Raw genomic sequence first — 20,900 nt, 5'->3', positions numbered from 1 at the left:
GCCTCGGTGCACACGTCCAGTGTATACGTGCCTCTGTGCACACGTCCAGTGTATACGTGCCTCTGTGCACACGTCCAGTGTATACGTGCCTCTGTGCACACGTCCAGTGTATACGTGCCTCTGTGCACACGTCCAGTGTATACGTGCCTCTGTGCACACGTCCAGTGTATACGTGCCTCTGTGCACACGTCCAGTGTATACGTGCCTCGGTGCACACGTCCAGTGTATAAGTGCCTCGGTGCACACGTCCAGTGTATAAGTGCCTCTGCACGGGTCCAGTGCCTCTGCACGGGTCCAGTGTATAGTGCCTCTGTGCGCACGTCCAGTGTATATGTGCCTCTGTGCGCACGTCCAGTGTATAAGTGCCTCTGTGCGCACGTCCAGTGTATACGTGCCTCTGTGCGCACGTCCAGTGTATACGTGCCTCTGTGCGCACGTCCAGTGTATACGTGCCTCTGTGCACACGTCCAGTGTATACGTGCCTCTGTGCACACGTCCAGTGTATACGTGCCTCTGTGCACACGTCCAGTGTATACGTGCCTCTGTGCACACGTCCAGTGTATACGTGCCTCTGTGCACACGTCCAGTGTATACGTGCCTCTGTGCACACGTCCAGTGTATACGTGCCTCTGTGCACACGTCCAGTGTATACGTGCCTCTGTGCACACGTCCAGTGTATACGTGCCTCTGTGCACACGTCCAGTGTATACGTGCCTCTGTGCACACGTCCAGTGTATAAGTGCCTCTGTGCACGCGTCCAGTGTATACGTGCCTCTGTGCACGCGTCCAGTGTATACGTGCCTCTGTGCACGCGTCCAGTGTATACGTGCCTCTGTGCACACATCCAGTGTATACGTGCCTCGGTGCACACGTCCAGTATATACGTGCCTCGGTGCACACGTCCAGTGTATAAGTGCCTCGGTGCACACGTCCAGTGTATACGTGCCCAGTAGCGCACGCAGGGGGGTTTCTGAGTACCCAGAAACACCCCAGGAGTCTAAGGGCCCTAGGCTGAAAGCTGAGGGTCCCCTCTTTCCATTGGTACAAGAATTTTAAAAATCGGCCCTTGGGAACCAGAGATATCTGACTTCAAAGCAGTGGTCTCTATCCAAGCCTGTTAATTGCTTTTCCCAGTCAGATATTTCAGGTTCTGTCTGACGTAGAGTTTTTCTGAGGGTATATTCCAAAAGCTGGGACTCTCCCCCTTTGATGGACATTAGTAGCTTGTCTCTACTGTTCCCAACACTAGAGATATCAGCCTTCCAGCAGCTGGTTACTGCTCCAGCTCCACACACCTGGTATGTAGTTTTATATTCTCGTCGACGGATTGCTCTACCTCCTGAACTCTGATCCCCTAGTCCCCAATACCATTTGGTAGGTGGGATTCTCTCATTTTAATGCCATTAAAATCTAAGAAATCTATTTTCGGGAACTGGAGATATCTGCAGTCAAGCAAGCTGTCCTCCCACCAGAAAATTATGAATAATAAGCCCACTCCACTACATATATTTATTATTATTTATATACATTTGGTCGATCTATAATACTTTAACTGACCCGGCTTTGCTCCGCCCCTCTGGAAACCCCCTTCTGAAAATCCTGCATTTGCCCCTGGTGCCTCTGTGCACACGTCCAGTATATACGTGCCTCTGTGCACAGGAAAGGTGATTATATGCTGACATCCACATTTCCATAGCCAGCAGTTGTGACTACTCGCCCTCATTGACCCCGGGATTGGCCTCCCTACTCCCATCCTACTAAGGCAATGATGGTGTATAAGTGCCTCTGTGCACGCGTCCAGTGTATACGTGCCTCTGTGCACACGTCCAGTGTATACGTGCCTCGGTGCACACGTCCAGTGTATACGTGCCTCGGTGCACACGTCCAGTGTATACGTGCCTCTGTGCACACGTCCAGTGTATACGTGCCTCGGTGCACACGTCCAGTGTATACGTGCCTCGGTGCACACGTCCAGTGTATACGTGCCTCGGTGCACACGTCCAGTGTATACGTGCCTCTGTGCACACGTCCAGTGTATACGTGCCTCGGTGCACACGTCCAGTGTATACGTGCCTCGGTGCACACGTCCAGTGTATACGTGCCTCTGTGCGCACGTCCAGTGTATACGTGCCTCGGTGCGCACGTCCAGTGTATACGTGCCTCGGTGCGCACGTCCAGTGTATAAGTGCCTCGGTGCGCACGTCCAGTGTATAAGTGCCTCGGTGTGCGCACGTCCAGTGTATACGTGCCTCGGTGCGCACGTCCAGTGTATACGTGCCTCGGTGCGCACGTCCAGTGTATACGTGCCTCGGTGCGCACGTCCAGTGTATAAGTGCCTCTGTGCACACGTCCAGTGTATACGTGCCTCTGTGCGCACGTCCAGTGTATACGTGCCTCGGTGCGCACGTCCAGTGTATACGTGCCTCGGTGCGCACGTCCAGTGTATACGTGCCTCTGTGCGCACGTCCAGTGTATACGTGCCTCGGTGCACACGTCCAGTGTATACGTGCCTCTGTGCACACGTCCAGTGTATAAGTGCCTCTGTGCACACATCCAGTTTATACATGCCTCTGTGCACGCGTCCAGTGTATACGTGCCTCTGTGCACAGGAAAGGTGATTATATGCTGACATCCACATTTCCATAGCCAGCAGTTGTGACTACTCGCCCTCACTGACCCTACAGCAGAACGCCCTGTTACAATGCGTTTTCTCCTCTTTATTCATTATTATTATTCGCTTTTATTTATAATGCGCCACAAAGTGTCTACAGCGCCATGCATGGAATATACATGATAACAAAGCGTGTGGGACCACAGACACAAGCCGGCTTATATCAGTCACCCCTGTCACATGGAGGAATCATGTAGTGATGGCATAAAGTGTGTAAGAAACGCTCTCTCTCTGCTCCTAGAATGCGTCTACGTGGAGCCGATGACCCCGATAGCTGATGGCGGCCTGGCGGGGACCTTCTGGAACATGACACTGCAGTTTTATCGGTGAGCCCGGCACTTTGCTGCCCAGTGTCTCTGTCCCTGCGGGCACTTACCAGGTGAATTATTTATATCCCCAGGCTTGTCAAAGTGGAGATCATGTTTAAGCTGAAAGCTATTAATCTGCAGACCATCCGCCATCATGAACTCCCGGACTGCTATGACTTCACAGTGACAGTGAGTACGTGCGACAGATGGGCACACACATGCGTACATGTCGCTGGTGTGTGCGCTCATCGTCTTACCCCCTGCATGGGCACGTGTGTAACCACGGTGTGACCTTTCCCCTGTATGTACAATAACCCGCATGGGTATTAGGCTTCTTTGCAGAAAGGGGTGTTTGGGGGATATACATGGGCCCCTTGGTCTGTCTGAGTCCTGGACATAATCGGGGACATTGTGTAAGCTAGTATGTATCATACAAATTGCATCACTGTTGTGACGGACTTTGGACCCACCTAAGAATCAGCGAGTTTTGGGGTTATTGCACACACAGATATCTGCGGAATCAGCACTGACTGCGAGATCTGAAATCATCGGATAATACCAGAAATGTAACCTCGTTATAATGAGGGCGCTTCGTTATCTGTGCAGATTACATGTATGCAGTGTCCCGTGTGGCAATCATACGTGACACCTTTCACTTTTGCTTTGTTTGTTGCAGATCACCTTTGATAATAAAGCTCACAGCGGACGGATTAAAATAAGCTTAGATAGTTATGTGTCCATCCAGGAATGCAGAGACTGGCACGTGTCCGGCTCCAGTACGTATTCACTCTCCTCCGCGGCCGCTGCGTCATGTACTAGGATGTATCTCCATTAATGATTGTTTCCACAAGATCTGACATATGGCGTAACACGAATCTATTCTGTCCTGTTACCGCCATATTTACAGCAAGTATCTGTCTCTGTGTCCTCATCTGACGCCAATTCCCAGAAATCAGTAACGCCGCTGCCTGTGTCACTGTGTCCACGCTGATGTGTTGTATAGAGAGTAACACTGCTGCCTGTGTCACTGTGTCCGCGCTGATAGGTCATACAGAGAGTAACGCCGCTGCCTGTGTCACTGTGTCCGCGCTGATAGGTCATACAGAGAGTAACGCCGCTGCCTGTGTCACTGTGTCCGTGCTGATAGGCCGTATAGAGAGTAACGCCGCTGCCTGTGTCACTGTGTCCGTGCTGATAGGCCGTATAGAGAGTAACACTGCTGCCTGTGTCACTGTGTCCACGCTGATGTGTTGTATAGAGAGTAACACCGCGGCCTGTGTCACTGTGTCCGCGCTGATAGGTCATACAGAGAGTAACGCCGCTGCCTGTGTCACTGTGTCCGCGCTGATAGGTCATACAGAGAGTAACGCCGCTGCCTGTGTCACTGTGTCCGTGCTGATAGGCCGTATAGAGAGTAACGCCGCTGCCTGTGTCACTGTGTCCGCGCTGATAGGTCATACAGAGAGTAACATCGCTGCCTGTGTCACTGTGTCTGTGCTGATAGGTCATACAGAGAGTAACGCCGCTGCCTGTGTCACTGTGTCCGTGCTGATAGGCCGTATAGAGAGTAACGCCGCTGCCTGTGTCACTGTGTCCGCGCTGATAGGTCATACAGAGAGTAACACTGCTGCCTGTGTCACTGTGTCCGCGCTGATAGGTCATACAGAGAGTAACGCCGCTGCCTGTGTCACTGTGTTCGTGCTGATAGGCCGTATAGAGAGTAACGCCGCTGCCTGTGTCACTGTGTCCGCGCTGATAGGTCATACAGAGAGTAACACTGCTGCCTGTGTCACTGTGTCCGTGCTGATAGGCCGTATAGAGAGTAACGCCGCTGCCTGTGTCACTGTGTCCGCGCTGATAGGTCATACAGAGAGTAACACTGCTGCCTGTGTCACTGTGTCCGTGCTGATAGGCCGTATAGAGAGTAACACCGCTGCCTGTGTCACTGTGTCCACGCTGATAGGCCATATAGAGAGTAACACCGCTGCCTATGTCACTGTGTCTGTGCTGATAGGCCGTATAGAGAGTAACATTGCTGCCTGTGTCACTGTGTCCATGCTGATAGGCCGTATAGAGAGTAACACCGCTGCCTGTGTCACTGTGTCCACGCTGATAGGCCGTATAGAGAGTAACGCTGCTGCCTGTGTCACTGTGTCCCTGCTGATAGGCCGTATAGAGAGTAACACCGCTGCCTGTGTCACTGTGTCCGTGCTGATACTGTAGGTCGTATAGAGAGTAACGCCGCTGCCTGTGTCACTGTGTCCATGCTGATAGGCCGTATAGAGAGTAACGCCGCTGCCTGTGTCACTGTGTCCGCGCTGATAGGCCGTATAGAGAGTAACACCGCTGTCTGTGTCACTGTGTCCGTGCTGATAGGCCATATAGAGAGTAACGCTGCTGCCTGTATCACTGTGTCCGTGCTGATAGGCCGTATAGAGAGTAACACCGCTGCATGTGTCACTGTGTCCGTGCTGATAGGCCGTATAGAGAGTAACACCGCTGCCTGTGTCACTGTGTCCGTGCTGATATGCCGTATAGAGAGTAATACCGCTGCCTGTGTCACTGTGTCCGTGCTGATAGGCCGTATAGAGAGTAACACCGCTGCCTATGTCACTGTGTCCGTGCTGATAGGCCGTATAGAGAGTAACACTGCTGCCTGTGTCACTGTGTCCATGCTGATAGGCCGTATAGAGAGTAACACCGCTGCCTGTGTCACTGTGTCCGTGCTGATAGGCCGTATAGAGAGTAACACCGCTGCCTGTGTCACTGTGTCCATGCTGATAGGCCGTATAGAGAGTAACACCGCTGCCTGTGTCACTGTGTCCGTGCTGATAGGCCGTATAGAGAGTAACACCGCTGCCTGTGTCACTGTGTCCGTGCTGATAGGCCGTATAGAGAGTAACACCGCTGCCTGTGTCACTGTGTCCGTGCTGATAGGCCGTATAGAGAGTAACGCCGCTGCCTGTGTCACTGTGTCCGTGCTGATAGGCCGTATTGAGAGTAACACCGCTGCCTGTGTCACTGTGTCCGTGCTGATAGGCCATACAGAGAGTAACACCGCTGCCTGTGTCACTGTGTCCGTGCTGATAGGCCGTATAGAGAGTAACGCCGCTGCCTGTGTCACTGTGTCCGTGCTGATAGGCCGTATAGAGAGTAATACCACTGCCTGTGTCACTGTGTCCGCGCTGATAGGCCGTATAGAGAGTAACACAGCTGCCTGTGTCACTGTGTCCGTGCTGATAGGTCGTATAGAGAGTAACGCTGCTGCCTGTGTCTCTGTGTCCGTGCTGATAGGCCGTATAGAGAGTAACACCGCTGCCTGTGTCACTGTGTCCGCGCTGATAGGCCGTATAGAGAGTAACACCGCTGCCTGTGTCACTGTGTCCGTGCTGATAGGCCGTATAGAGAGTAACACCGCTGCCTGTGTCACTGTGTCCGTGGTGATAGGCCGTATAGAGAGTAACGCCGCTGCCTGTGTCACTGTGTCCGTGCTGATAGGCCGTATAGAGAGTAACACAGCTGCCTGTGTCACTATGTCCGTGGTGATAGGCCATATAGAGAGTAACACCGCTGCCTGTGTCACTGTGTCCGTGCTGATAGGCCGTATAGAGAGTAACATCGCTGCCTGTGTCACTGTGTCCGTGCTGATAGGCCGTATAGAGTGTAACGCTGCTGCCTGTGTCACGGTGTCCGTGCTGATAGGCCGTATAGAGAGTAACGCCGCTGCCTGTGTCACTGTGTCCGTGCTGATAGGCCGTATAGAGAGTAACGCCGCTGCCTGTGTCACTGTGTCCGTGCTGATAGGCCGTATAGAGTGTATGCTGCGGATACCTGTGAAGCCCACGAGGGGACGCAGATACCTGTTAAGTTATCCCCGTCCGCTCGCCACACTTTATAAAATCAACTCCACGTGGATAGTGGGGGTATGAAAAGGTGGTAGGACGTGTACCGCTGCCTCTCGCGGGCTCGCAACACTCGCCACGCTTCGGGTTGGCGTGGATAGTGGAATTAACAAGGTCCACAGCTGGTACGTCGACTACTGTCATTGTGAACAGGTTTAATAGTGTACCCCTAGACACTACTACATTTAGAGGCTTTAGCGTCTAAATTTAGATGCCCCCATCTTAGCGGTTTGCAGGGAGTCTCTGGATTTAGACGCTTTAGCGTCTAAATTGCCGGGTTGTCAGTGGTGCGCAGGAGTCTAAATTGCCGGGTTGTCAGCGGTGCCCAGCCACCTCCCCCTCACACACATACACCCCAGCCACCTCCCCCTCACACACACACATATACCCCAGCCGCCTCCCTCACACACACATATACCCCAGCCGCCTCCCTCTCACACACACATATACCCCAGCCGCCTCGCCCTCACACACACACATATACCCCAGTCACCTCCCCCTCACACACATATACCCCAGTCACCTCCCTCACACACATATACCCCAGTCACCTCCCTCACACACACACACACCCCAGCCGCCTCCCTCACACACACATATACCCCAGCCGCCTCCCCCTCACACACACATATACCCCAGCCGCCTCCCCCTCACACACACATATACCCCAGCCGCCTCCCCCTCACACACACATATACCCCAGCCACCTCCCCCTCACACACACACATATACCCCAGCCACCTCCCCCTCACACACATATACCCCAGTCACCTCCCTCACACACACACACACACACACACACACACACACATATACCCCAGCCGCCTCCCTCTCACACACACATATACCCCAGCCGCCTCCCTCTCACACACACATATACCCCTGCCGCCTCCCCCTCACACACATATACCCCAGTCACCTCCCCCTTACACACACCCACATACACCACAGCCACCTCCCCCTCTCACACATATTCCCCAGCCACCTCCCCCTCTCACACATATACCCCAGCAACCTCCCCCTCTCACACATATACCCCAGCCACCTCCCCCTCACACACACATATACCCCAGCCGCCTCCCTCTCACACACACATATACCCCTGCCGCCTCCCCCTCACACACATATACCCCAGTCACCTCCCCCTTACACATACCCACATACACCACAGCCACCTCCCCCTCTCACACATATACCCCAGCCACCTCCCCCTCTCACACATATACCCCAGCCACCTCCCCCTCACATACCCCAGCCACCTCCCCCTCACACACATATACCCCAGCCACCTCCCCCTCACACACACCCACATACACCACAGCCGCCTCCCTCTCACACACATATACCCCAGCCACCTCCCCCTTACACACACCCACATACACCACAGCCGCCTCCCTCTTACACACCCACATACACCACAACCACCTCCCACTATCACACATATACCCCAGCCACCTCCCCCTCTCACACATATACCCCAGCCACCTCCCCCTCACACACACATATACCCCAGCCACCTCCCCCTCACACACACATATACCCCAGCCACCTCCCCCTCACACACACATATACCCCAGCCACCTCCCCCTCACACACTCCCACATACACCACAGCCGCCTCCCTCTCACACACCCACATACACCACAGCCACCTCCCCCTCTCACACACCCACATACACCACTGCCACCTCCCCCTCTCACACACCCACATAAACCACAGCCACCTACCTCTCACACACATATACCCCAGCCTCCTCCCTCTCACACACATATACCCCAGCCACCTCCCCCTCACACACCCACATACACCACAGCCACCTCCCCCTCTCACACACCCACATACACCACAGCCACCTCCCCCTCTCACACACATATACCCCAGCCACCTCCCCCTCACACACACCCACATACACCACAGCCGCCTCCCTCTCACACACCCACATACACCACAGCCACTTCCCCCTCTCACACACCCACATACACCACTGCCACCTCCCCCTCTCACACACCCACATAAACCACAGCCACCTACCTCTCACACACATATACCCCAGCCTCCTCCCTCTCACACACATATACCCCAGCCACCTCCCCCTCACACACCCACATACACCACAGCCACCTCCCCCTCTCACACACCCACATACACCACAGCCACCTCCCCCTCTCACACACATATACCCCAGCCACCTCCCCCTCACACACACCCACATACACCACAGCCGCCTCCCTCTCACACACCCACATACATCCCAGCCATCTCCCTCACACACACATATACCCCAGCCACCTCCCCCTCACACACCCACATACACCACAGCCACCTCCCCCTCTCACACACATATACCCCAGCCACCTCCCCCTCACAAACACCCACATACACCACAGCCGCCTCCCTTTCACACACCCACATACACCCCAGCCATCTCCCTCACACACACATATACCCCAGCCACCTCCCACTATCACACATATACCCCAGCCACCTCCCCCTCTCACACATATACCCCAGCCACCTCCCCCTCGCACACACATATACCCCAGCCACCTCCCCCTCACACACACATATACCCCAGCCACCTCCCCCTCACACACACCCACATACACCACAGCCGCCTCCCTCTCACACACCCACATACACCACAGCCACCTCCCCCTCTCACACACCCACATACACCACTGCCACCTCCCCCTCTCACACACCCACATAAACCACAGCCACCTACCTCTCACACACATATACCCCAGCCTCCTCCCTCTCACACACATATACCCCAGCCACCTCCCCCTCACACACCCACATACACCACAGCCACCTCCCCCTCTCACACACCCACATACACCACAGCCACCTCCCCCTCTCACACACATATACCCCAGCCACCTCCCCCTCACACACACCCAAATACACCACAGCCGCCTCCCTCTCACACACCCACATACACCACAGCCACCTCCCCCTCTCACACACCCACATACACCACTGCCACCTCCCCCTCTCACACACCCACATAAACCACAGCCACCTACCTCTCACACACATATACCCCAGCCTCCTCCCTCTCACACACATATACCTCAGCCACCTCCCCCTCACACACCCACATACACCACAGCCACCTCCCCCTCTCACACACCCACATACACCACAGCCACCTCCCCCTCTCACACACATATACCCCAGCCACCTCCCCCTCACACACACCCACATACACCACAGCCGCCTCCCTCTCACACACCCACATACACCCCAGCCATCTCCCTCACACACACATATACCCCAGCCACCTCCCCCTCACACACCCACATACACCACAGCCACCTCCCCCTCTCACACACATATACCCCAGCCACCTCCCCCTCACACACACCCACATACACCACAGCCGCCTCCCTCTCACACACCCACATACACCCCAGCCATCTCCCTCACACACACATATACCCCAGCCACCTCCCCCTCACACACCCACATACACCACAGCCACCTCCCCCTCTCACACACATATACCCCAGCCACCTCCCCCTCACACACACCCACATACACCACAGCCGCCTCCCTCTCACACACCCACATACACCCCAGCCATCTCCCTCACACACACATATACCCCAGCCACCTCCCCCTCACACACCCACATACACCACAGCCACCTCCCCCTCTCACACACATATACCCCAGCCACCTCCCCCTCACACACACCCACATACACCACAGCCGCGTCCCTCTCACACACCCACATACACCCCAGCCATCTCCCTCACACACACATATACCCCAGCCACCTCCCCCTCACACACCCACATACACCCCAGCCACCTCCCCCTCTCACACACATATACCCCAGCCACCCCCCCCTCACACACACCCACATACACCACAGCCGCCTCCCTCTCACACACCCACATACACCCCAGCCATCTCCCTCACACACACATATACCCCAGCCACCTCCCCCTCACACACCCACATACACCACAGCCACCTCCCCCTCTCACACACATATACCCCAGCCACCTCCCCCTCACACACACCCACATACACCACAGCCGCCTCCCTCTCACACACCCACATACACCCCAGCCATCTCCCTCACACACACATATACCCCAGCCACCTCCCCCTCACACACCCACATACACCACAGCCACCTCCCCCTCTCACACACATATACCCCAGCCACCTCCCCCTCACACACACCCACATACACCACAGCCGCCTCCCTCTCACACACCCACATACACCCCAGCCATCTCCCTCACACACACATACACCCACATACACCCCAGCCATCTCCCTCACATACACCCCAGCCGCCTCCCATACAGTGTAGATGTCAGCTGTGTGGATATCTCTGACTCCGCAGTAAGTGCTTTGTGTCTGTGATTACAGTACAGAAGAACACTCACTACATGATGATCTTTGATGCCGTCGTCATCCTGATCTGTATATCGTCCATTACCCTCTGCATACGCTCAGTGGTGAGAGGGATTCATCTCCAAAGGGTAAGCCCCCCGCTGTACCCTTATTTTTGGAGCGTGGTTCTGTGTGCCCAAATCAGTCCATTCCAGGCTCAACTCTGCCCACAACATTCTGCTTTGTTCTAACCCAGTCACATAAGTCCTGGTCTGGCCTGGCGGGGTAGTGATCAGGCGCAATGGTGACATCATAGGGGCACAACCAATGACGGCATCAGTTACCACATTGGCAGATTGTGGTCATCAACCAGTTTCCCGCCAGTTCAGACCATCACTGAAATAATACCAATATTCACTGGAATTTGAGGTGTCTGTCTATAGTCACTGGAATTCCAATCAACATAATTAAGACTAATATAAGTAAACCAGATGTGCCTGGTTCATACCCTCCTTACCTCTTAGGAGTCAATATCCCGTAGTGTCGTTGCTTAGTGGGTGGCTGCACATAACTGTCACAGTTTCCAGACCACCCAGCAGGTGCACAGGTAGAGTTCACCAACTGTCACATTTTGAAATAGCTCAGTGTGTGATCCATTGTGATTGGCTGGCAGATGTTTTGCCACATAACTCTGAAACAGAGCAGCCAATTACAGGTCATGTACGGACCAAGAGCTGCAATGCGCTGTATGGGGTGAGCGCTGTCTCCGCTGGCATTGTGCCAGGAGGGTGAGGGGGACAGGAACGGGGTAACTGCTGTATGGGGTGAGCGCTGTCTCCGCGGGCATTGTGCCAGGAGGGCGAGGGGCACAGGAATAGGACGGGGTAACTGCTGTATGGGGTGAGCGCTATGGCTGTATACTAATAGAATGCTACATAATCTGTCTCCGCTGGCATTGTGCCAGGAGGGCGAGGGGCGCAGGAATAGGACGGGGTAACTGCTGTATGGGGTGAGCGCTATGGCATTATACTAATAGAATGCTACATAATCTGTCTCCGCTGGCATTGTGCCAGGAGGGCGAGGGGCACAGGAATAGGACGTGGTACTTGTCACCTAACCCTACTGTATATCTTCATTTCCTTTAAGGAATACGTCGGCTTTATCCAGCAGCGATTCTCCAAGGACGTCCCCTGGTCAGACCGAATGGAGTTCGTCAACGGCTGGTATATCCTGATAATTGTCAGCGATGTATTATCCATAGTGGGCTCTGTTCTGAAGATGGAGATCCAGGCAAAGGTGTGTGGGAGAATGATAAATACCTACTGTAAGCGGTGTGTTGCCGTATTGCCAATGGCAACCAGGGGTTATTCATACAGGTGCTCAGACTTAGGATTTAGTATGTGCTGACATGAGTCTGCGGAGGTTTGTACTGAGCTGGTGGTTAACAGCCGGGCACATGGTGGATTATATACCCCATCATTATATAATCATAGCCGGCAACCCTGTCCCAGCCCGTCTCCCCAATCCCACCAAGAAACCTCACACTCCTCTCGGGAATAGGAATATGTGTGTGTGCGTGCGTGTCTGAGTGTGTGCGTGTCTGTGTGCGTGTGATGGATTGTGTATTACATTATTATACTGTACATAACAGAGCTGTATAAGAAGAAGGTGCGTCTGTGTGTGTGTGTGTGTGTGTGTCTGTGTGTGCGTGTGTGCGTGTGTGTGTGTGTGTGCGTCTGTGACCACTGCAGACATTCTGTGGGGAAATATTTACTAAGATGGGATGTTTCCCATAGCAACCCATCAGATTCCATACATTATCTGGTACTTGTGTAATATCTGGGCGCCCGATTTTTTCATTGTATTGCATCGCATCGCACTACTTAAGGCATGCAATGCAATGCAATGTGATTTTTCATTGTAAAGACCAGATTTTTAATTGTATAGTCACCCATGGGTGATTTCATACCCCCACTATCCAACTACACATGGAGTTGATTTTATATAGTGCAGCGAGCGCATCGAGCCACCGAGCCCGAAGCGTGGCGAGCGGACGCAGAATACATGTAAAGTAATCCGCGTCCGCTCGCCACGCTTCGGGCACTACATTACAAGTCCCCTACTCGTTTTGTCCCCCCGTACTTGGTGAACTAGGATTGGGCCTGGTGCTGATTTAAAAAAAATATGGGGAAACCCAACAACTTATGTACCCTAATTTTTTTAAACCAGGACCAGGTGTGACGGATCCGTGCAGGCTGCCGACTCGTATTCGCATTTAGAGGCCGTATATATGGGCGCTAAATAAGAGTCAGCCAGAATACGACTGGCTACGCTGTCGGCCAAATACAGATCTGTAAATACGAGTCAGACAGAATACGACTGGCTACGCTGTCGGCCAAATACAAATCTGTAAATACGAGGCAGCCAGAATACGACTGGCTACGCTGTCGGCCAAATACAGATCTGTAAATACGAGTCAGACAGAATACGACTGGCTACGCTGTCGGCCAAATACAGATCTGTAAATACGAGTCAGACAGAATACGACTGGCTACGCTGTCGGCCAAATACAGATCTGTAAATACGAGTCAGACAGAATACGACTGGCTACGCTGTCGACCAATTACAGATCTGTAAATACGAGTCAGACAGAATACGACTGGCTACGCTGTCGGCCAAATACAAATCTGTAAATACGAGTCAGACAGAATACGACTGGCTACGCTGTCGGCCAAATACAGATCTGTAAATACGAGTCAGACAGAATACGACTGGCTACGCTGTCGGCCAAATACAGATCTGTAAATACGAGTCAGACAGAATACGACTGGCTACGCTGTCGGCCAATTACAGATCTGTAAATACGAGGCAGCCAGAATACGACTGGCTACGCTGTCAGCCAAATACAGATCTGTAAATACGAGGCAGCCAGAATACGACTGGCTACGCTGTCGGCCAAATACAGATCTGTAAATACGAGTCAGACAGAATACGACTGGCTACGCTATCGGCCAATTACAGATCTGTAAATACGAGTCAGACAGAATACGACTGGCTACGCTGTCGGCCAAATACAGATCTGTAAATACGAGTCAGCCAGAATACGACTGGCTACGCTGTCGGCCAATTACAGATCTGTAAATACGAGTCAGACAGAATACGACTGGCTACGCTGTCGGCCAAATACAGATCTGTAAATACGAGTCAGACAGAATACGACTGGCTACGCTGTCGGCCAATTACAGATCTGTAAATACGAGTCAGACAGAATACGACTGGCTACGCTATCGGCCAAATACAGATCTGTAAATACGAGTCAGACAGAATACGACTGGCTACGCTATCGGCCAATTACAGATCTGTAAATACGAGTCAGACAGAAGACGACTAGCTACGCCATGGGTCTTCAAACTGCGGCCCTCCAGATGTTGTGAAACTACAAATCCCAGCATGCCTTGCCACAGTTTTGCTATAAGGGAGTGTTAAAACTGTGGCAAGGCATGCTGGGATTTGTAGTTTCACAACATCTGGAGGGCCACAGTTTGAAGACCCATGGGCTACGCTATCGGCCAAATACAGATCTGTAAATACGAGTCAGACAGAATACGACTGGCTACGCTGTCAGCCAAATACAGATCTGTAAATACGAGTCAGACAGAATACGACTGGCTACGCTGTCGGCCAAATACAGATCTGTAAATACGAGTCAGACAGAATACGACTGGCTACGCTGTCGGCCAAATACAAATCTGTAAATACGAGTCAGACAGAATACGACTGGCTACGCTGTCAGCCAAATACAGATCTGTAAATACGAGGCAGCCAGAATACGACTGGCTACGCTGTCGGCCAAATACAGATCTGTAAATACGAGTCAGACAGAATACGACTGGCTACGCTGTCGGCCAATTACAGATCTGTAAATACGAGTCAGACAGAATACGACTGGCTACGCTGTCGGCCAATTACAGATCTGTAAATACGAGTCAGACAGAATACGACTGGCTACGCTGTCGGCCAAATACAGATCTGTAAATACGAGTCAGACAGAATACGACTGGCTACGCTGTCGGCCAAATACAAATCTGTAAATACGAGTCAGACAGAATACGACTGGCTACGCTGTCGGCCAAATACAGATCTGTAAATACGAGTCAGACAGAATACGACTGGCTACGCTGTCGGCCAAATACAGATCTGTAAATACGAGTCAGACAGAATACGACTGGCTACGCTATCGGCCAATTACAGATCTGTAAATACGAGTCAGACAGAATACGACTGGCTACGCTGTCGGCCAATTACAGATCTGTAAATACGAGGCAGCCAGAATACGACTGGCTACGCTGTCGGCCAAATACAGATCTGTAAATACGAGGCAGCCAGAATACGACTGGCTACGCTGTCGGCCAAATACAGATCTGTAAATACGAGTCAGACAGAATACGACTGGCTACGCTGTCGGCCAATTACAGATCTGTAAATACGAGTCAGACAGAATACGACTGGCTACGCTGTCGGCCAATTACAGATCTGTAAATACGAGTCAGACAGAATACGACTGGCTACGCTATCGGCCAATTACAGATCTGTAAATACGAGTCAGACAGAATACGACTGGCTACGCTGTCGGCCAATTACAGATCTGTAAATACGAGTCAGACAGAATACGACTGGCTACGCTATCGGCCAATTACAGATCTGTAAATACGAGGCAGCCAGAATACGACTGGCTACGCTGTCAGCCAAATACAGATCTGTAAATACGAGGCAGCCAGAATACGACTGGCTACGCTGTCGGCCAAATACAGATCTGTAAATACGAGTCAGACAGAATACGACTGGCTACGCTGTCGGCCAATTACAGATCTGTAAATACGAGTCAGACAGAATACGACTGGCTACGCTGTCGGCCAATTACAGATCTGTAAATACGAGTCAGACAGAATACGACTGGCTACGCTATCGGCCAATTACAGATCTGTAAATACGAGTCAGACAGAATACGACTGGCTACGCTGTCAGCCAAATACAGATCTGTAAATACGAGTCAGCCAGAATACGACTGGCTACGCTGTCGGCCAATTACAGATCTGTAAATACGAGTCAGACAGAATACGACTGGCTACGCTGTCGGCCAAATACAGATCTGTAAATACGAGTCAGACAGAATACGACTGGCTACGCTGTCGGCCAATTACAGATCTGTAAATACGAGTCAGACAGAATACGACTGGCTACGCTATCGGCCAAATACAGATCTGTAAATACGAGTCAGACAGAATACGACTGGCTACGCTATCGGCCAATTACAGATCTGTAAATACGAGTCAGACAGAAGACGACTGGCTACGCTGTCGGCCAAATACAGATCTGTAAATACGAGTCAGACAGAATACGACTGGCTACGCTATCGGCCAATTACAGATCTGTAAATACGAGTCAGACAGAAGACGACTAGCTGCTACGCTATCGGCCAAATACAGATCTGTAAATACGAGTCAGACAGAATACGACTGGCTACGCTGTCGGCCAAATACAGATCTGTAAATACGAGTCAGCCAGAATACGACTGGCTACGCTCTCGGCCAAATACAGATCTGTAAATACGGCAGATCAGTAAATTTGCCCTAATTACGAATCGTATTCCAGCAAAAATACGTCCGTTGCCGTATTTATTCGCATCAAGAATAGGAATATGACTGAGTGTAACATGTGCAGAGAGAGTTACATTTGGGCGAGGTGTGTTGGAACTGAAATCTAAATTGCAGTGTAAAAATAATGCAGCCGGTATTTACCCTGCACAGAAACAAAATAACTCACCCAAATTTAATTCTCTCTGCACCTGTTACATCTGCCCCACCTGCAGTGCACATGGTTTTGCCCATTTTGAGAACACATTTGTACTGCGATCAGATCCGAATAAGGGCCATATTGTGGGTGAAGCCCACACAGCAGTGCAGTTTCCTTCATGCCCCCGTTCTCCATTGCAGAGGGAATATCACACAGCAGTGCAGTTTCCTTCATGCCCCCGTTCTCCATTGCAGGGGGAATATCACACAGCAGTGCAGTTTCCTTCATGCCCCCGTTCTCCATTGCAGAGGGAATATCACACAGCAGTGCAGTTTCCTTCATGCCCCCGTTCTCCATTGCAGAAGGAATATCACACAGCAGTGCAGTTTCCTTCATGCCCCCGTTCTCCATTGCAGAAGGAATATCACACAGCAGTGCAGTTCCCTTCATGCCCCCGTTCTCCATTGCAGGGGGAATATCACACAGCAGTGCAGTTTCCTTCATGCCCCCGTTCTCCATTGCAGAGGGAATATCAGCTGCTTGTACAGTATAAGAGTGGCCAGGAAACGTAGAGTTACATTAACGTCAAACACTGAACATTTATTTTACCGTAACGGTTCCTGCCTGAGATGATACATGTCGGGGTTTGGTAACATCACGCAAATGCCTTACTCCTAGCAGGGAATATGTGCTTGGAACCTGAACTTCCTTCTGCTACAGATAAATGTCTGTTATTGATGTAACAGCGTAAGGGATTAATAGATGTAATCCCAGCCCATTAGCTGCATTACTGGACACAATGTCCCATCTCACAATACACTATTGTATGGCCACACACAGCCGAGCAGATGACAGATTTGTCCTCAGCGTAGGAATTCATAAGGACATAACCTGGTTACTTCCACTTTATAACCAATCCATCCTGCAATTCCCCCGATGGCGCGGTCCCTGTGCTTACATTGCACAATGCCGCTGCCTCAGGCAGAGGCGTATGTGGGGAGGGATGGGGCAAGGACTGTGCCGCGAGGTGGTGAGACAATATCTAAAATATGGGGGGAAATTCAAAAGGATGAGAGAATCAGAAAGTGAGAGATTTGGTAAGTAATCTTAAAGCGGCAATCATTTACACTGTAAAACCAGTTTGATGTTGCAGTGTAAATGATTGCTGCTTTAAAAACTGAACATTTCTTAGCAAATCTCTCCCTTTCTGATTCTCTTATCCTATAAGTGTCAGGCAGTCCGTAGCCGGGGACAACACACGGTGTCAGAGATCCGGACACCGATCCTTTCAGCGTTATTCCGTTCAGCTAGAGATAATTCTGAAGCCAGTGCAGCGGATCAGTTCTACAGTAGAAGCAGCATTTATTGCACACGTAGCTCGTCTCCTGTTTGTCCTATCACTTCTGGTTCCTGCATGACTGGCTCATTAGCTGGTATCCCTAATGGTACCTGATTCCCTGTCCTGCTCGTGCTAAATGAGGTTTTCATGAGTCCTTTTACCGTCCCTGTCTGCATCTACCACCTGCTGCTATCCTCCATATAACCCATTACTATACGGGATAACCTCCGCCACGTGCTCTAATAGCGGCCCGCAGCCCGCTCATATTCCTCATTACCATCACAATCTCCTCTATTAACTGCTCTCAGCAGTTCTGTGCCCATTACAGGACCTGTTACCCCGCACTGACTGCTCTAGTAATGGGGACACAATTACACCTATGCCATATGTCACAGATGTGTCCTCATACACTGGAGCCGCACCAAGCATTCCCTCCCAGCGCCGGATCACGTGAGAGAATCTACTTGCGTCAGGTCACAGTGTCTTTATCGCTTCTTCTGGTTTTATGAAAATAGCACCTTAATCACAATGCGCTGTGACTAAGCCGCACAAGGAGACTGTGCTGCATAATGTGATATAAGACACTTGTATATCTGTGTGCGACTGAGTCAGGTGTCACAGATCAAATCAGCTCTCGAAATCCATCTCTAACAAAATGGTTTTCACTTTGTTCTATAAATACATAAGATATAAATAACACAAATATGAGATCCTTCAATTTCACAGCAGCTTAAATGACTGCATTTATTATACACGGTTGTGCCCTTATATTAAGGCTGAATCGAACAACCGGAATTCTCCCACAGGGAACTTTCGAGATGGGGACATGGTGTTTGAGGGGCTACACTTCAAAAGTGATTGGACGTACTGATTTGAAATTTGGCAGGACGAGGCTGACGTCACCAAGCCCCGCCCCATAACAGCCAGCCGTGTTAATTCACGGGTTCATGGATTGAGAGAGGGGCTAAAATGATGCAAAATTTTAGCCCCACCCCCTCCCCACGGACCCCCCAAATTTTAGGATTTTATACCGCGGAGAAGGGTAGAGTGGGGGCTGCCAGGGGGCCAGGAGGGGGACCCGATTTGTGGGTTGTAGGCAAGCATGAGGTGAAGCAGACTATAGGGGGTGACACACAGGGGACCTTGCAGTCATGCAGAGTGCAGGGAACTGTGAGAGGAAGCAACACACAGGACACAGAAGACTGTGGGGGGCGTGACACACGGTGCAGGGGACTGTAGGGGGGTGACATACAGGGTGCAGGAGACTGTAGGGGCGACACATGCAGGGTCTGTGGGGGTGTGTGACACGCATGTAACTGTGAATTTTTACTCTAATTTCATGTTTATCTCCTGCACCCTGTACACCTACATTCCTCTGTACACTATGCATTGCTGCTCCCCACTGCACCCTATGTGTCACCCCTTTACCCTGTGTGTTGCCCCAATACAGTCCCTATTTAATAAGAATGCCAACTGAATCCCAATCCCAGTAAAATATGAAGACAAAAGCATAACAAATTGGAATTTATCTGTTTATTTTTTTCAAAAGTAGTTTGACCCAAGTTAAAAGTATAAAAATTCTGTTTGGTAAATACAAATATTTATTGCATTTTGCACAATACAGTGATGTTATAAGATAATTTTCATTGAACATTGAAAAAATCCAATGTTTATTCTTACGGTGAAAATTTACAGTTAAAAAAATAAATGGAAAAAAAAACCCGATGAAATTCCATAGACAAAAAACCTTATGGTTTCACGTGTCCCATTAAGGCTTCTTACACATGATCTGACATTTCAGAAACCTGTTGTAACTCTTCCACACAAACTCCAAAAAGCAATGAAATTACGATCATTAAGGCTGACGCCTTAATGGACGTGTTCCTTGCGCAATACAGATATGGTATGCCATCACAGCCTGTGGGTAAGTGCAGATTCAGCACTCTCACAGAGTGAGATTGCTGTCACTCACACAATGGTGGAGCTGCTAATTCACAGATTTGTGTGCTCATTGGAATACACACATGCAGTCTATGCAACTGAAGGTCTGAGCAGTTATGTGGTGCACCCACCGCACTCAGTGCCCACACCCATCTTATTCGGGCACCGCAACATTCCCACCTTGTGCACACTCCATCAAACATTTTGGTTATTTGCTAATGCCCCATCTATGGTCTATACATCTATACTTACTTCCACTATACCCTTCCATGCTGCTCTGTCTTCCCCAAACCTACTGCTGTGTCTCCCATCTGTGCTAGTCTGTACTAATTCATCTGCACCATCTGTCTTTCCCCATCTGTGCCAGTCTGTACTAATTAATCTGCACCATCTGTCTTTCCCCATCTGTGCGAGTCTGTTCTAATTCATCTGCACCATCTGTCTTTCCCCATCTGTGCCAGTCTGTACTAATTCATCTGCACCATCTGTCTTTCCCCATCTGTGCCAGTCTGTTCTAATTCATCTGCACCATCTGTCTTTCTCCATCTGTGCCAGTCTGTTCTAATTCATCTGCACCATCTGTCTTTCCC

The 20,900-nt window shown here is 51.2% G+C and overlaps 1 protein-coding gene across 5 annotated transcripts in view; it reads left to right on the top strand.

Annotated features, from left to right (window-relative positions):
• MCOLN3 (mucolipin TRP cation channel 3) overlaps positions 1–20,900 on the top strand; it is a 49,643-nt gene that overhangs the window by 19,866 nt on the left and 8,877 nt on the right. For all 5 annotated transcript variants that reach the window (XM_083157881.1, XM_083157879.1, XM_083157880.1 and 2 more), the window contains 5 exons: positions 2,913–2,997; positions 3,072–3,168; positions 3,656–3,755; positions 11,274–11,386; positions 12,384–12,533. In XM_083157881.1, the coding sequence (XP_083014007.1) occupies positions 2,913–2,997; positions 3,072–3,168; positions 3,656–3,755; positions 11,274–11,386; positions 12,384–12,533 (545 nt within the window). The remainder of the gene's footprint in view (positions 1–2,912; positions 2,998–3,071; positions 3,169–3,655; positions 3,756–11,273; positions 11,387–12,383; positions 12,534–20,900) is intronic.

This window comes from Crinia signifera, chromosome 8, assembly GCF_055691185.1.
Source record: "Crinia signifera chromosome 8, ASM5569118v1, whole genome shotgun sequence".
Taxonomy (NCBI): Eukaryota; Metazoa; Chordata; class Amphibia; order Anura; family Myobatrachidae; genus Crinia; species Crinia signifera.
Note: the sequence above shows the minus strand (reverse complement) of the source record. Positions and strands in the feature narration are given on the sequence as shown.